The sequence below is a fragment of the Oncorhynchus gorbuscha genome, linkage group LG01, assembly GCF_021184085.1.
Source record: "Oncorhynchus gorbuscha isolate QuinsamMale2020 ecotype Even-year linkage group LG01, OgorEven_v1.0, whole genome shotgun sequence".
NCBI classification, from domain to species: Eukaryota; Metazoa; Chordata; class Actinopteri; order Salmoniformes; family Salmonidae; genus Oncorhynchus; species Oncorhynchus gorbuscha.
Window position 1 is genome coordinate 93,418,010 of NC_060173.1, and position 16,425 is coordinate 93,434,434.

At 42.2% G+C, this 16,425-nt stretch overlaps 1 protein-coding gene across 3 annotated transcripts in view; it reads right to left on the reverse strand.

Moving 5' to 3' along the window:
• Nucleotides 1–16,425, reverse strand: part of LOC124046237 (M-phase phosphoprotein 8-like) — a 44,004-nt gene that overhangs the window by 18,199 nt on the left and 9,380 nt on the right. For all 3 annotated transcript variants that reach the window (XR_006840983.1, XM_046366397.1, XM_046366385.1), the window contains exons 5-7: nt 14,511–14,747; nt 8,480–8,602; nt 7,176–7,264 (exon numbers count right to left, since the gene is read on the reverse strand). Coding sequence is in view for 2 of the 3 variants with exons in the window: in XM_046366397.1 (XP_046222353.1) it covers nt 7,176–7,264; nt 8,480–8,602; nt 14,511–14,747 (449 nt within the window). In the remaining variant the exon portion in view is untranslated. The remainder of the gene's footprint in view (nt 1–7,175; nt 7,265–8,479; nt 8,603–14,510; nt 14,748–16,425) is intronic.

A 16,425-nucleotide genomic window follows, 5' to 3' on the forward strand; every position in this document is an offset into this window, starting at 1 on the left:
AATAAGACCCTAAAGCGTTTGGAAGCCTATGAAAATGAATAACAAACCCAGCTTCCAACTTAATTCTGGTACTTGCCCAACAGGTACCAGTTGCAGTAGTAAGTTTGAGAAATATAATTCTTTCCATTCTCTTAAAAGCAGGAGGGTACTACATTTATATGAAAGTGTCCTTAAAAACACTGATTGGACCGTAATAATACTATTGTGTTCTTATAATTGCACATCAAGTAAAGACTATAATTAACAACCCAAACAAAAGCATACTGTAATTGGGCAAGTATTAGTAACCTGTCATTTGTAAATAAATGTTTTGTTAAAATGGTAGATGTTGTCAGATTGTGGTACATTTGAAACGGTAAAGAAAGGCTTTTCCACACAATACATGCTCATGTCAGTAGTTTGTTAAAACGGTGAACAAACGCTTTGATCTATTAATATGATTTATATTGTACACAAAGACAACAGTATGGCAAAAGCTGAAATGAGTTACCAATATTGTAATGATTGACTCAATGAACCCCTTTTCCTTTTAGTTTGGGGCTATTTGTTGTTGTCGATAATGATGAGTGAAACGCAGCAGCATTTTTACATGCTCTGCGGTGGTACAAGAATACTTTTCTGAAGGCATTACTGTACCTGAGGCAAAGGTTGTATTTTATAGCTTCTTGTGAACTAACCTTTTGCACATCATGTCCATTGTCTGTAAATGAGAAGATCATAACCGCCTTAGATCACTCTAGAAATGCAAAAAAACACTCAAAAAACATTCAAATCAATGTACAGCTCGGATTTATTAATTTCCAGGCATCAAGTTGGAAAAACAATTTATGAAGTATGATGGCCATTTTTTTTTATACCAATGCAATAAACAATTTAAAACGCCATTTTCCTATTCAAGTTTCAAACATCTTTACAAAACCATCTGTAGATCCATTAGGCTAAATTAATAACGGAGTAGTTTAATGGCATAATCTGCTTACCTTTGTTGGCTCACTGGTCCTCAATGGATGCAGTCAGCTGGTATTGCAGTCGGATTCTCTCCTCGCAATCGATGTCCTGGTATTCAACCACTGCATGCCATTACTGGCTCTCACGTTTTATGCAATGTTTAATTATTAAACTGCATTATAACTTGATCAGAGTGGATAAGTTGATCAAATTTGAACGAGACTTGCAAAATGAAAAAAAAAATTCTACACTTATGCACAAATGTAATTAAAAGCAGCAATCTGTAACTTTCATTCCCAGTCATTCCTACTGACCTTCCAGTCATTCCTACTGACCTTCCAGTCATTTCTGGAATAAAAGTTACATATTGTGGTTTTAATTGAGTAATGCATTATGACACTTATGTACACTACCGGTCAAAAGTTGCAGAACACCTACTCATTCAAGCATTTTTCTTTTTACTATTTTCTACATTGTAGAATAATAGCGACGACATCAAAACTATGAAATAACACATATGGAATCATGTAGTAACCAACAACAAAAAAGTGTTAAACAAATCAAAATACACTGCTCAAAAAAATAAAGTGAACACTTAAACAAAACAATGTAACTCCAAGTCAATCTCACTTCTGTGAAATCAAAACTGTCCCCTTTTAAGCAACACCGATTGACAATAAATTTCACATGCTGTTGTGCAAATGGAATAGACAACAGGTGGAAATTATAGGCAATTAGCAAGACACCCCCAATAAAGGAGTGGTTCTGCAGGTGGTAACCACAGACCACTTCTCAGTTCCTATGCTTCCTGGCTGATGTTTTGGTCACTTTTGAATGCTGGCGGTGCTTTCACTCTAGTGGTAGCATGAGACGGAGTCTACAACCCACAGAAGTGGCTCAGGTAGTGCAGCTCATCCAGGATGGAACATCAATGCGAGCTGTGGCAGGAAGGTTTGCTGTGTCTGTCATCGTAGTGTCCAGAGCATGGAGGCTCTACCAGGAGACAGGCCAGTACATCAGGAGACGTGGAGGAGGCCGTAGGAGGGCAACAACCCAGCAGCAGGACCGCTACCTCCACCATTGTGCACGGAGGAGCATAAGGAGCACTGCCAGAGCCCTACAAAATGACCTCCAGCAGGCCACAAATGTGCATGTGTCTGCTCAAACATCCACAGGTGGGGGTTGTGCTTACAGCCGCGGATAGCGTTCTGCGGATAGCGTTCTGCAACATTTTCCAGCATGACCGGTTTGGCGGTGAGTCAGTCATGGTGTGGGGTGGCATTTCTTTGGGGGGGCCGCACAGCCCTTCATGTGCTCGCCAGAGGTAGCCTGACTGCCATTAGGTACTGAGATGAGATCCTCAGACCCCTTGTGAGACCATATGCTGGGACAACATGTCTTGCTCCATCCACCATCGCCACGTTGCACCACAGACTGTCCAGGAGTTGGCGGATGCTTTAGTCCAGGTCTGGGAGGAGATCCCTCAGGAGACCATCCGCCACCTCATCAGGAGCATGCCCAGGCGTTGTAGGGAGGTCATTCAGGCACGTGGAGGCCAAACACACTACTGAGCCTCATTTTGACTTGTTTTAAGGACATTACATCAAAGTTAGATCAGCCTGTAGTGTGGTTTTCCACTTTAATTTTGAGTGTCACTCCAAATCCAGACCTCCATTGTTTGATAAATTTGATTTCCATTGATAATTTGTGTGATTTTGTTGTCAGCACATTCAACTATTTAAAGAAAAAAGTATTTAATAAGAGTATTTCATTCATTCAGATCTAGGATGTGTTATTTTAGTGTAGGATGTGTTATTTTTTGAGCAGTGTATATTTTATATTTGAGATTCTTCAACCCTTTGCCCGAATGACAGCATTGCACACTCTTGGCACTCTCAACCAGCTTCACCTGGAATGCTTTTCCAACCGTCTTGAAGGAGTTCTTGCATATGCTGAGCACTTGTTGGCTGCTTTTCGTTCACTCTCCGGTCCGACTCACCCCCAAACCGTCTCAATTTGGTTGAGGTCAGGGGATTGTGGAGGCCAGGTCATCTGATGCAACACTCCATCACTTTCCTTCTTGGTCAAATAGCCCTTACACAGCTTGGAGGTGTATTGGGTCATTGTCCTGTTGAAAAACAAATGATAGTGGGACTAAGGCCACACCAGATTGGATGACGTATTACTGCAGAATGCTGGTTAAGTGTGCCTTGAATTATAAATAAATCACAGACAGTGTCAACAGCAAAGCACCTCCACACCATAACACCTCCTCCATGCTTTACAGTGGGAAATACACATGCAGAGTTCATCTGTTCACCCGCACCACGTCTCACAAAGACACGGCGGTTGGAACCAAAAAATCTCTCCAATTTGGACTCATTAGACCAAAGGACAGATTTCCACCAGTCTAATGTCCATTTCCCGTGTTTCTTGACCCAAGCAAGTCTCTTATTATAGGTGTCCTTTAGTAGTGGTTTCTGTGCAGCAATTCAACCATGTAGGCCTGATTCACGCAGTCTCCTCTGAACAGTTGCTGTTGAGATGTGTCTATTACTTGAACTTGAGGTATTTACTTGGGTTGCAATTTCCAAGGCTGGTAACTCTGGGTCTTCCATTCCTGTGGTGGTCCTCATGAGAGCCAGTTTCATCACAGCGCTTGATGGGTTTTGCGACTGCACTTTAAGAAACATTAAAAGTTATTTAAATGTTCCGTATTGACTGACCATGTCTGAAAGTAATGAACTGTCATTTCTCTTTGCTTATTTGAGCCGTTCTTGCCATAATATGGACTTGGTCTTTTAACAAATAGGGCTATCTTCTGTATACTCCCTACCTTGTCACAACACAACTGATTGGCTCAAATGCATTGAAACTTCTTATGGCTGCAGGGGCAGTATTGAGTAGCTTGGATGAAAGGTGCCCAGAGTAAACGGCCTGCTCCTCAATCCCAGTTGCTAATATATGCATATTATTAGTAGTATTGGATAGAAAACACTGAAGATTCTAGAACTGTTTGAATGATGTATGTGAGTTTAACATAACTCATATGGCAGACAAAAACCCTGAGAAGAAATCCAAACAGGAAGTGGGAAATCTGAGGTTGGTCAATTTTCAACCCAGCCCATATTGAATACACAGTGGGATATGGATAAGTTGCACTTCCTTGGGCTTCCACTAGATGTCAACCGTCTTTAGAAACTTGAATTCTACTGTGTTGTGGAGCCGGATGGGAGCTCATTGAGTCAGTGTTCTGGCAGAGAGCCAGGTCCTGGTCACGCGCATTTCACATGATAGCGACCTGCATTCCATGGCTTTCCTACAGACAATGGAATTCTCCGGTTGGAACGTTATTGAACAACATCCTACCTTTTATGATAACAACATCCTAAAGATTGATTCTATACTTAAGTTTGACAAGTTTCTTCGACCTGTAATATAACGTTTCGTCTGACATTCGGATGGACCTGCACAAGAGTTTGGATATGTGTAAAACAAAAGTAGCTACTTGGAAATAAATAAGACATTATCGAACAAATCAAGCATTTATTGTGGAACTAGGATCCCTGGGAGTGCATTCTGATGAAGATCGTCAAAGGGTATATTTATAATGTTATTTCTGATTTCTGTTGACTCCAACATGGCGGATCATTTTTTTTTCTATTTCTGAGCGCAGTCTCAGATTATTGAATGGTTTGCTTTTTCCGTAAAGTTTTTTTGAAATCTGACACAGCGGTTGCATTAACCTTTTAGCGGAACCCCTCGACAACATTCCACTGAAAAGGCAGCACGCGAAATTCAAAAATACTTTAGAAATATGTAACTTTCACACATTAACAAGTCCAATACAGGAAATGAAAGATAAACATCTGGTTAATTTACCCGTGTCCTATTTCAAAAATGCTTTACAGCTAAAGCACAACATATGATGTTAGATCACCGCCAAGTCGGAAAAACACACAGCCATTTTTCCAGCCAAAGATAGGACTAACAAAAAGCAGAAATCTAGATAAAATTCATCACTAACCTTTGATGATCTTCATCAGATGACACTCATAGGACATCATGTTACACAATACATGCATGTTTTGTTCGATAATGTGCATATTTATATTCAAAAAATCTCAGTTTACATTGGCGCCTTACGTGCAATAATGTTTGATTCCAAAACTTCCGGTGATGTTGCAGAAATACTCATAATAAACATTGATAAAATATACTAGTGTTATTCACAGAATTAAAGATAGACTTCTCCTTAATGCAACCGCTGTGTCAGATTTCAAAATAACTTTACGGAAAAAGACAAATCTGAGAACGGCGCTCAGAACCCAAAACAGCCAGAGGAATATCCGCCATTTTGGAAACAACAAAGTTAGAAACAACACCATAAATATTCACTTACCTTTGATGATCTTCATCAGAAGGCACTCCCAGGAATCCCAGTTTGACAATAAATGTCTGATTTGTACCAAAGAGTTCCATAATTTATGTCCAAATTGCCAGAGTGTTAGAGTGTTCAGCCCAGTAATCCATCTTCATGAGGCGCGAGCATTTCATCCAGACAAAAACTCGAAAAGTTCCGTTACAGCCCTTTAGAAACATGTTAAACGATGTACGGAATAAATAGTTAGGATTTTTAAAACATAAAACATCAATAATGTTACAACCGGAGAATTCCATTGGCTTCAGAGAAGCACTGGAACGAGAGGTAACTCTGTCGGGAGCGTGCGTCATGAGACCAAGGCTCTCTGCCAGACCACAGACTCAAAGAGGTCCCATGAGCCCCTCCTTTATAGTAGAATCCTCATTCAAGTTTCAAAAGACGATTGACATCTAGTGGAAGCCCTAGGAAGTCCAACCTCATCCATATTTCAATGTGTTTTCGGTAGGCCAAGCTTCGAAAAACTACAAACCTCAGATGTCCCACTTCCTGGTTGGATGTTTCTCAGGTTTTCGCCTGCCATATGAGTTCTGATATATTCAGACATCATTCAAACAGTTTTAGAAAATTCAGAATGTTTTCTGTCCAATAATAATGATAATAATAATATGCATATATTAGCACTCTGGGCACGCTATTCATCCAAAAGTGAAATATCTATATTTCCATGTCTAACAATTGTATTTATCAACATTTATAATGAGTATTTCTGTAAAATTATGTGGCTCTCTGCAATATCACCGGATGTTTTTGGAACTAGTGAACATAATGCGCCAATGTATACTGAGATTTTTTTTATATAAATATGAACTTTATCAAACAAAACATATATGTATTGTGTAACATGAAGTCCTATGAGTGTCATCTAATGAAGATCATCAAATGTTAGTGATTAATTTTATCTCTTTGTGCTTTTTGTGACTCCTCTCTTTGGCTGGATAAATGGCAGAATTTTTCTGTGAGTTGGTGGTGACCTAACAATCGTTTGTGGTGCTTTCGCTGTAAAGCCTATTTGAAATCGGACACTGTGGGATTAACAACAAGATTACATTTAAAATGGTATAAAATACATGTATGCTCGAGGAATTTTAATTATGAGATTTATTGTTTTGAATTTGGCGCCCTGCACTTTCACTGGCTGTTGTCATATCGATCCCGTTAAGTGGATTGCAGCCCTAAGAAGTTTAATTAAGAAGGAAAGAAATTCCACAAATTAACTGTTAAGAAGGTACACCTGTTAATTGAAATGCCTGTCATCAAGGCAAAGGGTGACTATTTGAAGAATCTCAAATATAAGATCCATTTTGATTTGTTTAAAACTTTTTTGGTTACTACATGATTTCATGTGTTATTCCATAGATTTGATGTCTTCACTATTTCTCTACAATGTAGAAAATAGTAAAAATAAAATAAAAACCCTTGAATGAGTAGGTGTTCGAAAACTTTTGACCGGTAGTGTACATCCAATAGTTAACGTAAACTTTAAAAGCGGATCTGTTGTCACCCAAGTTGGTTAATGTATGTAAACGTTTCAAAACCCGAGAACCAGGCTAAAGCTTGTGAGAAGAGTGTCCTCATTTGAATGAACTCACAAGTATGACCACACACATTGGCTACTTTAACAAAAGTTTAACATCTTTATTTGACTAGTTGTGAAAAGTTAGTGCTGAATAAATATGTGGAACAGCTGGGGATCCCCAAAGACAAGAGGGAAGCGGGGAGGAGAATGCCAGTGACAGGTACTCTGGGATTGGGCTGAAAATATTATTTAGAACACGGAACGTACCTCCTGGTCTAGATTGTAATCCTCTTTGGAATTGAGTGCAAGTTTCACAGACATGTAATCCCCGCTTTTCACTGCATCCCGCAGCTCACCTGAGAGACACACAGATTCACATCAGTAGTTGTCTACATCTATGTACATAGTGTGTGGAAGCGAGCGGTTCACGTACAACCGGTGTTGAGAGACATCTGGGAAAACATGAGAGAGAGGGTAAGACAACATACTAACTTACTAGAGGGGTTGTGTCATAAACCCTCAAAGTTCCAGAATGGGGTGAAAATGGCAAATCCAAACCAGTCTAATTGGAATTAATGGCAGTAGAGGAATAATCCAGATTTGATTTATGCAGGAAAATAAAATAAAGGCATGTGATACAGTTGAAGTCAGAAGTTTACATACACTTAAGGTGGAGTCATTAAAACTAGTTTTTCAACAAGTCCACAAATTTCTTGTTTACAAACTATAGTTTTGGCAAAGTAGATGTCTTAATAACTCTCTACTAACTTAATAACTACTATTATTCTGACATTTCACATTCTAAAAAAAAAGTGGTGATCCTAACTGCCCTCAGACAGGGAATTTTTACTAAGATTCAATGTCAGGAATTCTGAAAAACTGAGTTTAAATGTATTTGGCTAAAGTGCATGTAAACTCCCGACTTCAACTGTATATCAGAAATTGTGTAATAGAATTAGTGTCAACCTAAAATTTTGTCATATAATTATAAATAGTTTATATGGGTTTTATACACATATTCTGTATAAATAGCATCCAAAATATATGTAAACAGACCATACATTTCTCAGTACTATTATATAACAGGGCTAGAGGCGTCACTAGAGACACCCTGGTTCGATTCCAAGCTGTATCACAAACAGCCATGATTGGGAGTGCCATAGGGCGGCGCACAATTGGCTCAGCGTCGTCCGGGTTTGGCCGGTGTAGGCTGTCATTGTAAATAAGAATTTGTTCTTAACTGACTTGCCTACTTAAATAAAGGTTACATTTAAAAAAATGTAATACAATAATCAGTACTTTTACAACTTGTCAAAGTCGTATAATCAACTGATTTCAGTCAGTGTATGGCTGTAGATTGACTGCATTGTTTGAATGGAATGTTGGCATATTGGCAGTTAATTTGTCAAATTAATGTAATCGTTCCTCTAAAACTGGTCTGTTAGCTAGCTTTTATCACAGCACTGGCAAACCATGGTTGACCAACTCCCTGACTAAAATGTCTGACCTTTTATACCACCATTTGAATGTTTATTCCATTCTAATGTTCTAATTTTATGGTAGACACTTACTGGGAGATAGCGGTGGAGCAGAGAGAATCTCATCCTCTCCGTTCAAATGTTTCTGAAAGTCCTCCAGTGTCATCCAGTCCAAGTTGAGGTCCATTCCAAGGTTAAGAGAGGCTTGTCCTTTGTCTGTTAGTCACAAACCACATTAGTATTATTTCACATGGCCATTTGGAGGGCCTCTGTCCAGAAACAGCCCCTACTCCTAGATCTGAAAGGATTGGATAGGTGTAGTGCTATGGCGGTCATGATGATTGTCATGCAAACAACTGCGGGTGTCATTGACCGTTAATTATAATAAAAACGTTTAGCGTCTCCTGGTTTCCACGCATAGCCTACAAGCCACTAATGCAGACAGTTGGAACATCTACATTTTAAAAAGTCAAATCAATCAATTTAATATAGCCTACACCAACACAACAAATCCATTATTTATTTTAGACAGGTCTAAAGAAATATATGAAGAAAATGTAGCCTATTTCAGAAGAACATAATAGCATATTCTGAGTTGTCCTGATGTTAGGCCCTGATCTGGCTATGCCATATGGCTGTGGGCTACACTAGCTCATTTAGCAGACAAGATTTGCTTAGAATTCCGTGGCATTATTTTATACTACAAAGAATACAATTGAACATAGTAGCCTAATTAGCCTACTCCTGTCTACACACAGAAATAAAATAATTCAAAATAGGCAACTAAAGTATGATTTGGATCATTAGCTTCTTTTTTTAAAAAATAAGGTGTGGATTATTTTAAATAGTATTTCCTTCAGTCGGAAGGAAAGGCAGTATGCAATTGGGGCAGATTATTTTTGAGTTGTGACTGTCTGAAAAGAGGCCAAACCAGACATTCTTGTTAGCTACCTACATAGCTGTCTTTGCTGTCTTCATCGTATCATCGTATCCAAGATAATTGTGTTGTTTAGGTTTAGAGTGTGTAGTCTTAGAGTGATTATCTTAATTTACCGAGGTTAGCTAGCCAGCTATTTGTCGTCCTTAACGTAGGTGACTCTGCTAGCTAGCCAACAGCTAGCCAACGCTAGCCAACGTCTTCTGTATAGAACTCAACTACCCGGTCGCATTCACAGGTTGTATCACTTTTTCACTTCATTTCACTACAGTACAACGGTTTGATTTGTTTGATCGTAGCTAGCTACTTAGCTAGCTACATAGCCGTCTTTGTATCAAAGATAATTGTGTAGTCTAGAGCGATTTTCTAGGTTCGCTAGCCATCTATTGTCGTTCTTTTAACGCAACGTAACGTAAACACTGCTAGCTAGCCTGCTAGCCCCCGAATAGCAACACTGCAGAAACTATTACACTCAACGGAACGACTTGATTAGTGTAGTGTCAACAACGCACCCACTGTCAGCTGGCCTACTTCAGCAGTACTGTATCATTTTAATCATTTTAGTCAATAAGATTCTTGCTACGTAGCTTAACTTTCTGAACATTCGAGACGTGTAGTCCACTTGTCATTCCAATCTCCTTTGCATTAGCGTAGCCTCTTCTGTAGCCTGTCAACTATGTGTCTGTTTATCCCTGTTCTCTCCTCTCTGCACAGACCATACAAACGCTCCACACCGCGTGGCCGCGGCCACCCTACTCTGGTGGTCCCAGCGCGCACGACCCACGTGGAGTTCCAGGTCTCCGGTAGCCTCTGGAACTGCCAATCTGCGGTCAACAAGGCAGAGTTCATCTCAGCCTATGCCTCCCTCCAGTCCCTCGACTTCTTGGCACTGACGGAAACATGGATCACCACAGACAACACTGCTACTCCTACTGCTCTCTCTTCGTCCGCCCACGTGTTCTCGCACACCCCGAGAGCGTCTGGTCAGCGGGGTGGTGGCACCGGGATCCTCATCTCTCCCAAGTGGTCATTCTCTCTTTCTCCCCTTACCCATCTGTCTATCGCCTCCTTTGAATTCCATGCTGTCACAGTTACTAGCCCTTTCAAGCTTAACATCCTTATCATTTATCGCCCTCCAGGTTCCCTCGGAGAGTTCATCAATGAGCTTGATGCCTTGATAAGCTCCTTTCCTGAGGACGGCTCACCTCTCACAGTTCTGGGCGACTTTAACCTCCCCACGTCTACCTTTGACTCTTTCCTCTCTGCCTCCTTCTTTCCACTCCTCTCCTCTTTTGACCTCACCCTCTCACCTTCCCCCCTACTCACAAGGCAGGCAATACGCTCGACCTCATCTTTACTAGATGCTGTTCTTCCACTAACCTCACTGCAACTCCCCTCCAAGTCTCCGACCACTGCCTTGTATCCTTTTCCCTCTCGCTCTCATCCAACACCTCCCACACTGCCCCTACTCGGATGGTATCGCGCCGTCCCAACCTTCGCTCTCTCTCCCCCGCTACTCTCTCCTCTTCCATCCTATCATCTCTTCCCTCCGCTCAAACCTTCTCCCACCTATCTCCTGATTCTGCCTCCTCAACCCTCCTCTCCTCCCTCTCTGCATCCCTTGACTCTCTATGTCCCCTATCCTCCAGGCCGGCTCGGTCCTCCCCTCCCGCTCCGTGGCTCGATGACTCATTGCGAGCTCACAGAACAGGGCTCCGGGCAGCTGAGCGGAAATGGAGGAAAACTCGCCTCCCTGCGGACCTGGCATCCTTTCACTCCCTCCTCTCTACATTTTCCTCCTCTGTCTCTGCTGCTAAAGCCACTTTCTACCACGCTAAATTCCAAGCATCTGCCTCTAACCCTAGGAAGCTCTTTGCCACCTTCTCCTCCCTCCTGAATCCTCCGCCACCTCCCCCCTCCTCCCTCTCTGCAGATGACTTCGTCAACCATTTTGAAAAGAAGGTCGACGACATCCGATCCTCGTTTGCTAAGTCAAACGACACCGCTGGTTCTGCTCACACTGCCCTACCCTGTGCTCTGACCTCTTTCTCCCCTCTCTCTCCAGATGAAATCTCGCGTCTTGTGACGGCCGGCCGCCCAACAACCTGCCCGCTTGACCCTATCCCCTCCTCTCTTCTCCAGACCATTTCCGGAGACCTTCTCCCTTACCTCACCTCGCTCATCAACTCATCCCTGACCATTGGCTACGTCCCTTCCGTCTTCAAGAGAGCGAGAGTTGCACCCCTTCTGAAAAAAAACCTACACTCGATCCCTCCGATGTCAACAATTACAGACCAGTATCCCTTCTTTCTTTTCTCTCCAAAACTCTTGAACGTGCCGTCCTTGGCCAGCTCTCCCGCTATCTCTCTCTGAATGACCTTCTTGATCCAAATCAGTCAGGTTTCAAGACTAGTCATTCAACTGAGACTGCTCTCCTCTGTATCACGGAGGCGCTCCGCACTGCTAAAGCTAACTCTCTCTCCTCTGCTCTCATCCTTCTAGATCTATCGGCTGCCTTCGATACTGTGAACCATCAGATCCTCCTCTCCACCCTCTCCGAGTTGGGCATCTCCGGCGCGGCCCACGCTTGGATTGCGTCCTACCTGACAGGTCGCTCCTACCAGGTGGCGTGGCGAGAATCTGTCTCCTCACCACGCGCTCTCACCACTGGTGTCCCCCAGGGCTCTGTTCTTGGCCCTCTCCTATTCTCGCTATACACCAAGTCACTTGGCTCTGTCATAACCTCACATGGTCTCTCTTATCATTGCTATGCAGACGACACACAATTAATCTTCTCCTTTCCCCCTTCTGATGACCAGGTGGCGAATCGCATCTCTGCATGTCTGGCAGACATATCAGTGTGGATGACGGATCACCACCTCAAGCTGAACCTCGGCAAGACGGAGCTGCTCTTCCTCCCGGGGAAGGACTGCCCGTTCCATGATCTCGCCATCACGGTCGACAACTCCATTGTGTCCTCCTCCCAGAGCGCCAAGAACCTTGGCGTGATCCTGGACAACACCCTGTCGTTCTCAACTAACATCAAGGCGGTGGCCCGTTCCTGTAGGTTCATGCTCTACAACATCCGCAGAGTACGACCCTGCCTCACACAGGAAGCGGCGCAGGTCCTAATCCAGGCACTTGTCATCTCCCGTCTGGATTACTGCAACTCGCTGTTGGCTGGGCTCCCTGCCTGTGCCATTAAACCCCTTCAACTCATCCAGAACGCCGCAGCCCGTCTGGTGTTCAACCTTCCCAAGTTCTCTCACGTCACCCCGCTCCTCCGTTCTCTCCACTGGCTTCCAGTTGAAGCTCGCATCCGCTACAAGACCATGGTGCTTGCCTACGGAGCTGTGAGGGGAACGGCACCTCAGTACCTCCAGGCTCTGATCAGGCCCTACACCCAAACAAGGGCACTGCGTTCATCCACCTCTGGCCTGCTCGCCTCCCTACCACTGAGGAAGTACAGCTCCCGCTCAGCCCAGTCAAAACTGTTCGCTGCCCTGGCACCCCAATGGTGGAACAAACTCCCTCACGACGCCAGGACAGCGGAGTCAATCACCACCTTCCGGAGACACCTGAAACCCCACCTCTTTAAGGAATACCTAGGATAGGTTAAGTAATCCCTCTCACCCCACCCCCCCTAAGTTTTAGATGCACTATTGTTAAGTGACTGTCCCACTGGATGTCATAAGGTGAATGCACCAATTTGTAAGTCGCTCTGGATAAGAGCGTCTGCTAAATGACTTAAATGTAAATGTAAATGTAACATTGCAATATTTCAAAATACAATCACAGGAAAACAGTTTGGAAAGCAAATAGTTATTTCTGTAAAGAGAAGAAAATGAAAATACTAATGTATTTTAGTTATCAAAATCCTCAACTTAATATAGTGAACAACAGCACCAGACACTCTAATGTACTTGTTCTCTTGCTCAATTGTGCACCTGGGCCTCCCACTCCTCTTTCTGTTCTGGATAGAGCCAGTTTGCACTGTTCTGTGAAGGGAGTAGTACACAGCGTTGTACGGGATCTTCAGTTTCTTGGCAATTTCTCACATGGAATAGACTTCATTTCTCAGAACAAGAATAGACAGTTTCAGAAAAGTTATTTGTTTCTGGCCATTTTGAGCCTGTAATCCAACCACAAATGCTTATGCCTCAGATACTCAAGTAGTTTAAAGAAGGCCGATTGTATTGCTTCTTTAAATCAGCACAACAGTTTTCAGCTGTTAGCCTTTTAAAATGATAAACTTGGATTAGCTAACACAACATGTCATTGGAACACAGGAGTGGTGTTTGCTGATAATGGTTCTCTGTACGCCTATGTAGATAATCCAATAGAAATCAGCCTTTTCCTGCTACAATAGACATTTACAACATTAACAATGTCTACACTGTATTTCTGATGAATTTCATGTTATTTTAATGGACAAAGAAAGTGATTTTCTTTCAAAAACAAGGACATTTCTAAGTGACCCCAAACTTTTGAACGGTAGTGTATAATAAGTATTATATGTGTGAAATTATCATGGACCTGTTGGAACATAAATAGCGAATGTAGGAGGCTTTTCCCACAGTTAATTTTCAAGCCACTCCTGTTGTAAAGCAAATTAATGTGCTTAATATTAGTAAAGTAGAAAAATAAATATAGTAGGCCTAGCTTAAAGAAAGCTGGTGGGATCTTCCTCTTTTTAATAGAGACCGCCATCAAAATTCTGTTTTCTCACACAATTGCATAGCCTATAGAAATGTTGCCGCAACATGAGTTCATGGGCTCTCACGAAGAGTTTGATTAGATTTTAAATTACATTGATGTCATAGTGATTAGAGGGACAATAGAGCGTTGAGTACCTGGCCATTAGTGACTGGCAGTGAGAAAGTCTGGTGGGCTATTAACGACCATCAGACGCATCAGAGCAGTTTTGGAGAAGCCTAGTTACTGTGACTACATTTACATTTACATTTAAGTCATTTAGCAGACGCTCTTATCCAGAGCGACTTACAAATTGACTAAACAGTCACGTGGAATTTGGCTGCAGTCATGATTCGTGACTGCCGGTATGGTGGTAATACGTAACAGCCCTAGGATAGGTGTAAGCAATATGGTATTTTTGTAATGGATGCATGTCTACAATGAGTGTGTGTATGTGTGTTGACTTTTCCATGTGAGATGGTTGTGGCGTACCAGACTTGTCGGCGCTCTCCAAGGCGTCTTGATTGTCGTCGCAGGCGATGAAGAGGCGTGGCTCGCTGTCTTCCCTCCTCCTCCTCCTTCTGTCATCGTCCTGGGTCCTCCTCTCCAAGCGTTGAGCCTCTTCCCTCCGTTCATCTCCACCAAACTTTGACTTCTGGGCGGGTTCATCCTCTGCCTCCGCCTTGTCACTAGTCTCCACAGCAGCGGGGCTCTGACTGGGCCGAAATGCTATTAATTAGAGGAGAGGAACAAATAATGTTAGTTAAGTGAAAATAAACAAAAGGTGGAATACGCAACAGGCATCATGTCAGTTAAAACATCTTGGTTGAGTCTCTATGTAGTGGCTGCGTCCACTACATTTATCGGTAAATCAATGAAAGCCCTATAGCACTTGTCAAACTCATTCTACAGAGGGCAGAGTTGCTGCGGGTTTTTGCTTCTCCCTTGTACTTGATTGATTAATTAAGGTCACTAATTAGTAAAGAACTCCTTACCTGGTTGTCTAGGCCTTAATTAAAAGGAAAAAAACTTAAAACCAGCAGACACTAGGCCCTCCATGGAATGCGTTTCACATCCCTGCCAGATAGTGTAAGCTTAACAATGGAATAGAGGTCGACCGATTATGATTTTTCAACGCTGATACCGATACCGATTATTGGAGGACCAAAAGGCCAATTCCGATTAATGGGCCGATTTTTAAAATATTTTTTATTTGTAATAATGACAATTACAACAATACTGAATGAACACTTATTTTAACTTAATATAATACATCAATAAAATCAATTTAGCCTCATGTAAATAATGAAACATGTTCAATTTGGTTTAAATAATGCAAAAACAAAGTGTTGGAGAAGAAAGTGAAAGTGTAATATGTGCTATGTAAGAAAGCTAACGTTTCAGTTCCTTGCTCAGAACATATGAAAGTTGGTGGTTCCTTTTAACATGAGTCTTCAATATTCCCAGGTAAGAAGTTTTAGGTTGTAGTTATTATAGGAATTATAGGACTATTTCCCTCTATACCATGTGTATTTCATTAACCTTTGACTATTGGATGTTCTTATAGTCACTTTAGTATTGCCAGTGTAACAGTATAGCTTCCGTTCCTCTCCTCGCTCCTCCCCGGGCTCGAACCAGCAACACAACGACAACATCCACCATCGAAGCAGCGTAACCCATGCAGAGCAAGGGGAACAACTACCAGAAGGCTCAGAGCGAGTGACGTTTGAAACGCTATTAGCGCACGCTAACTAGCTAGCCATTTCACTTCGGTTACACTAGCCTCATCACGGGGGTTTGATAGGCTTGAAGTCATAAACAGCGCAATGCTTGAAGCACAATGAAGAGCTGCTGGCAAAACGCCCGAAATTGCTGTTTGAATGAATGTTTACTCGCCTGCTTCTGCCTACCACCGCTCAGTCAGATACTTATGAACTTGTATGCTCAGTCAGATTATATGCAACGCAGGACACGCTAGTTAATATCTAGTAATATCATCAACCATAGTTGTAGTTAACTAGTGATTATGATTGATTGTTTTTTATAAGATAAGTTTAATGCTAGCTAGCAACTTACCTTGGCTTACTGCATTCGCGTAACAGGCAGTCTCCTTGTGCAGTGCAACGAGAGAGAGGCAGGTCGTTATTGCGTTGGACTAGTTAACTGTCAGGTTGCAAGATTGGATCCCCCGAGCTGACAAGGTGAAAATCTGTCACTCTGTCCCTGAACAAGTTAATTTAACCCACCGTTCCTAGGCCGTCATTGAAAATAAGAATGTGTTCTTAACTGACTTGCCTAGTTAAATAAAAAGGTATAAAAACATTTTAAAAATCGGCGCGCAAAAATATAGATTTCCGATTGTTATGAAAACTTGAAATCGGCCCTAATTAAATCGGCCATTCCGATT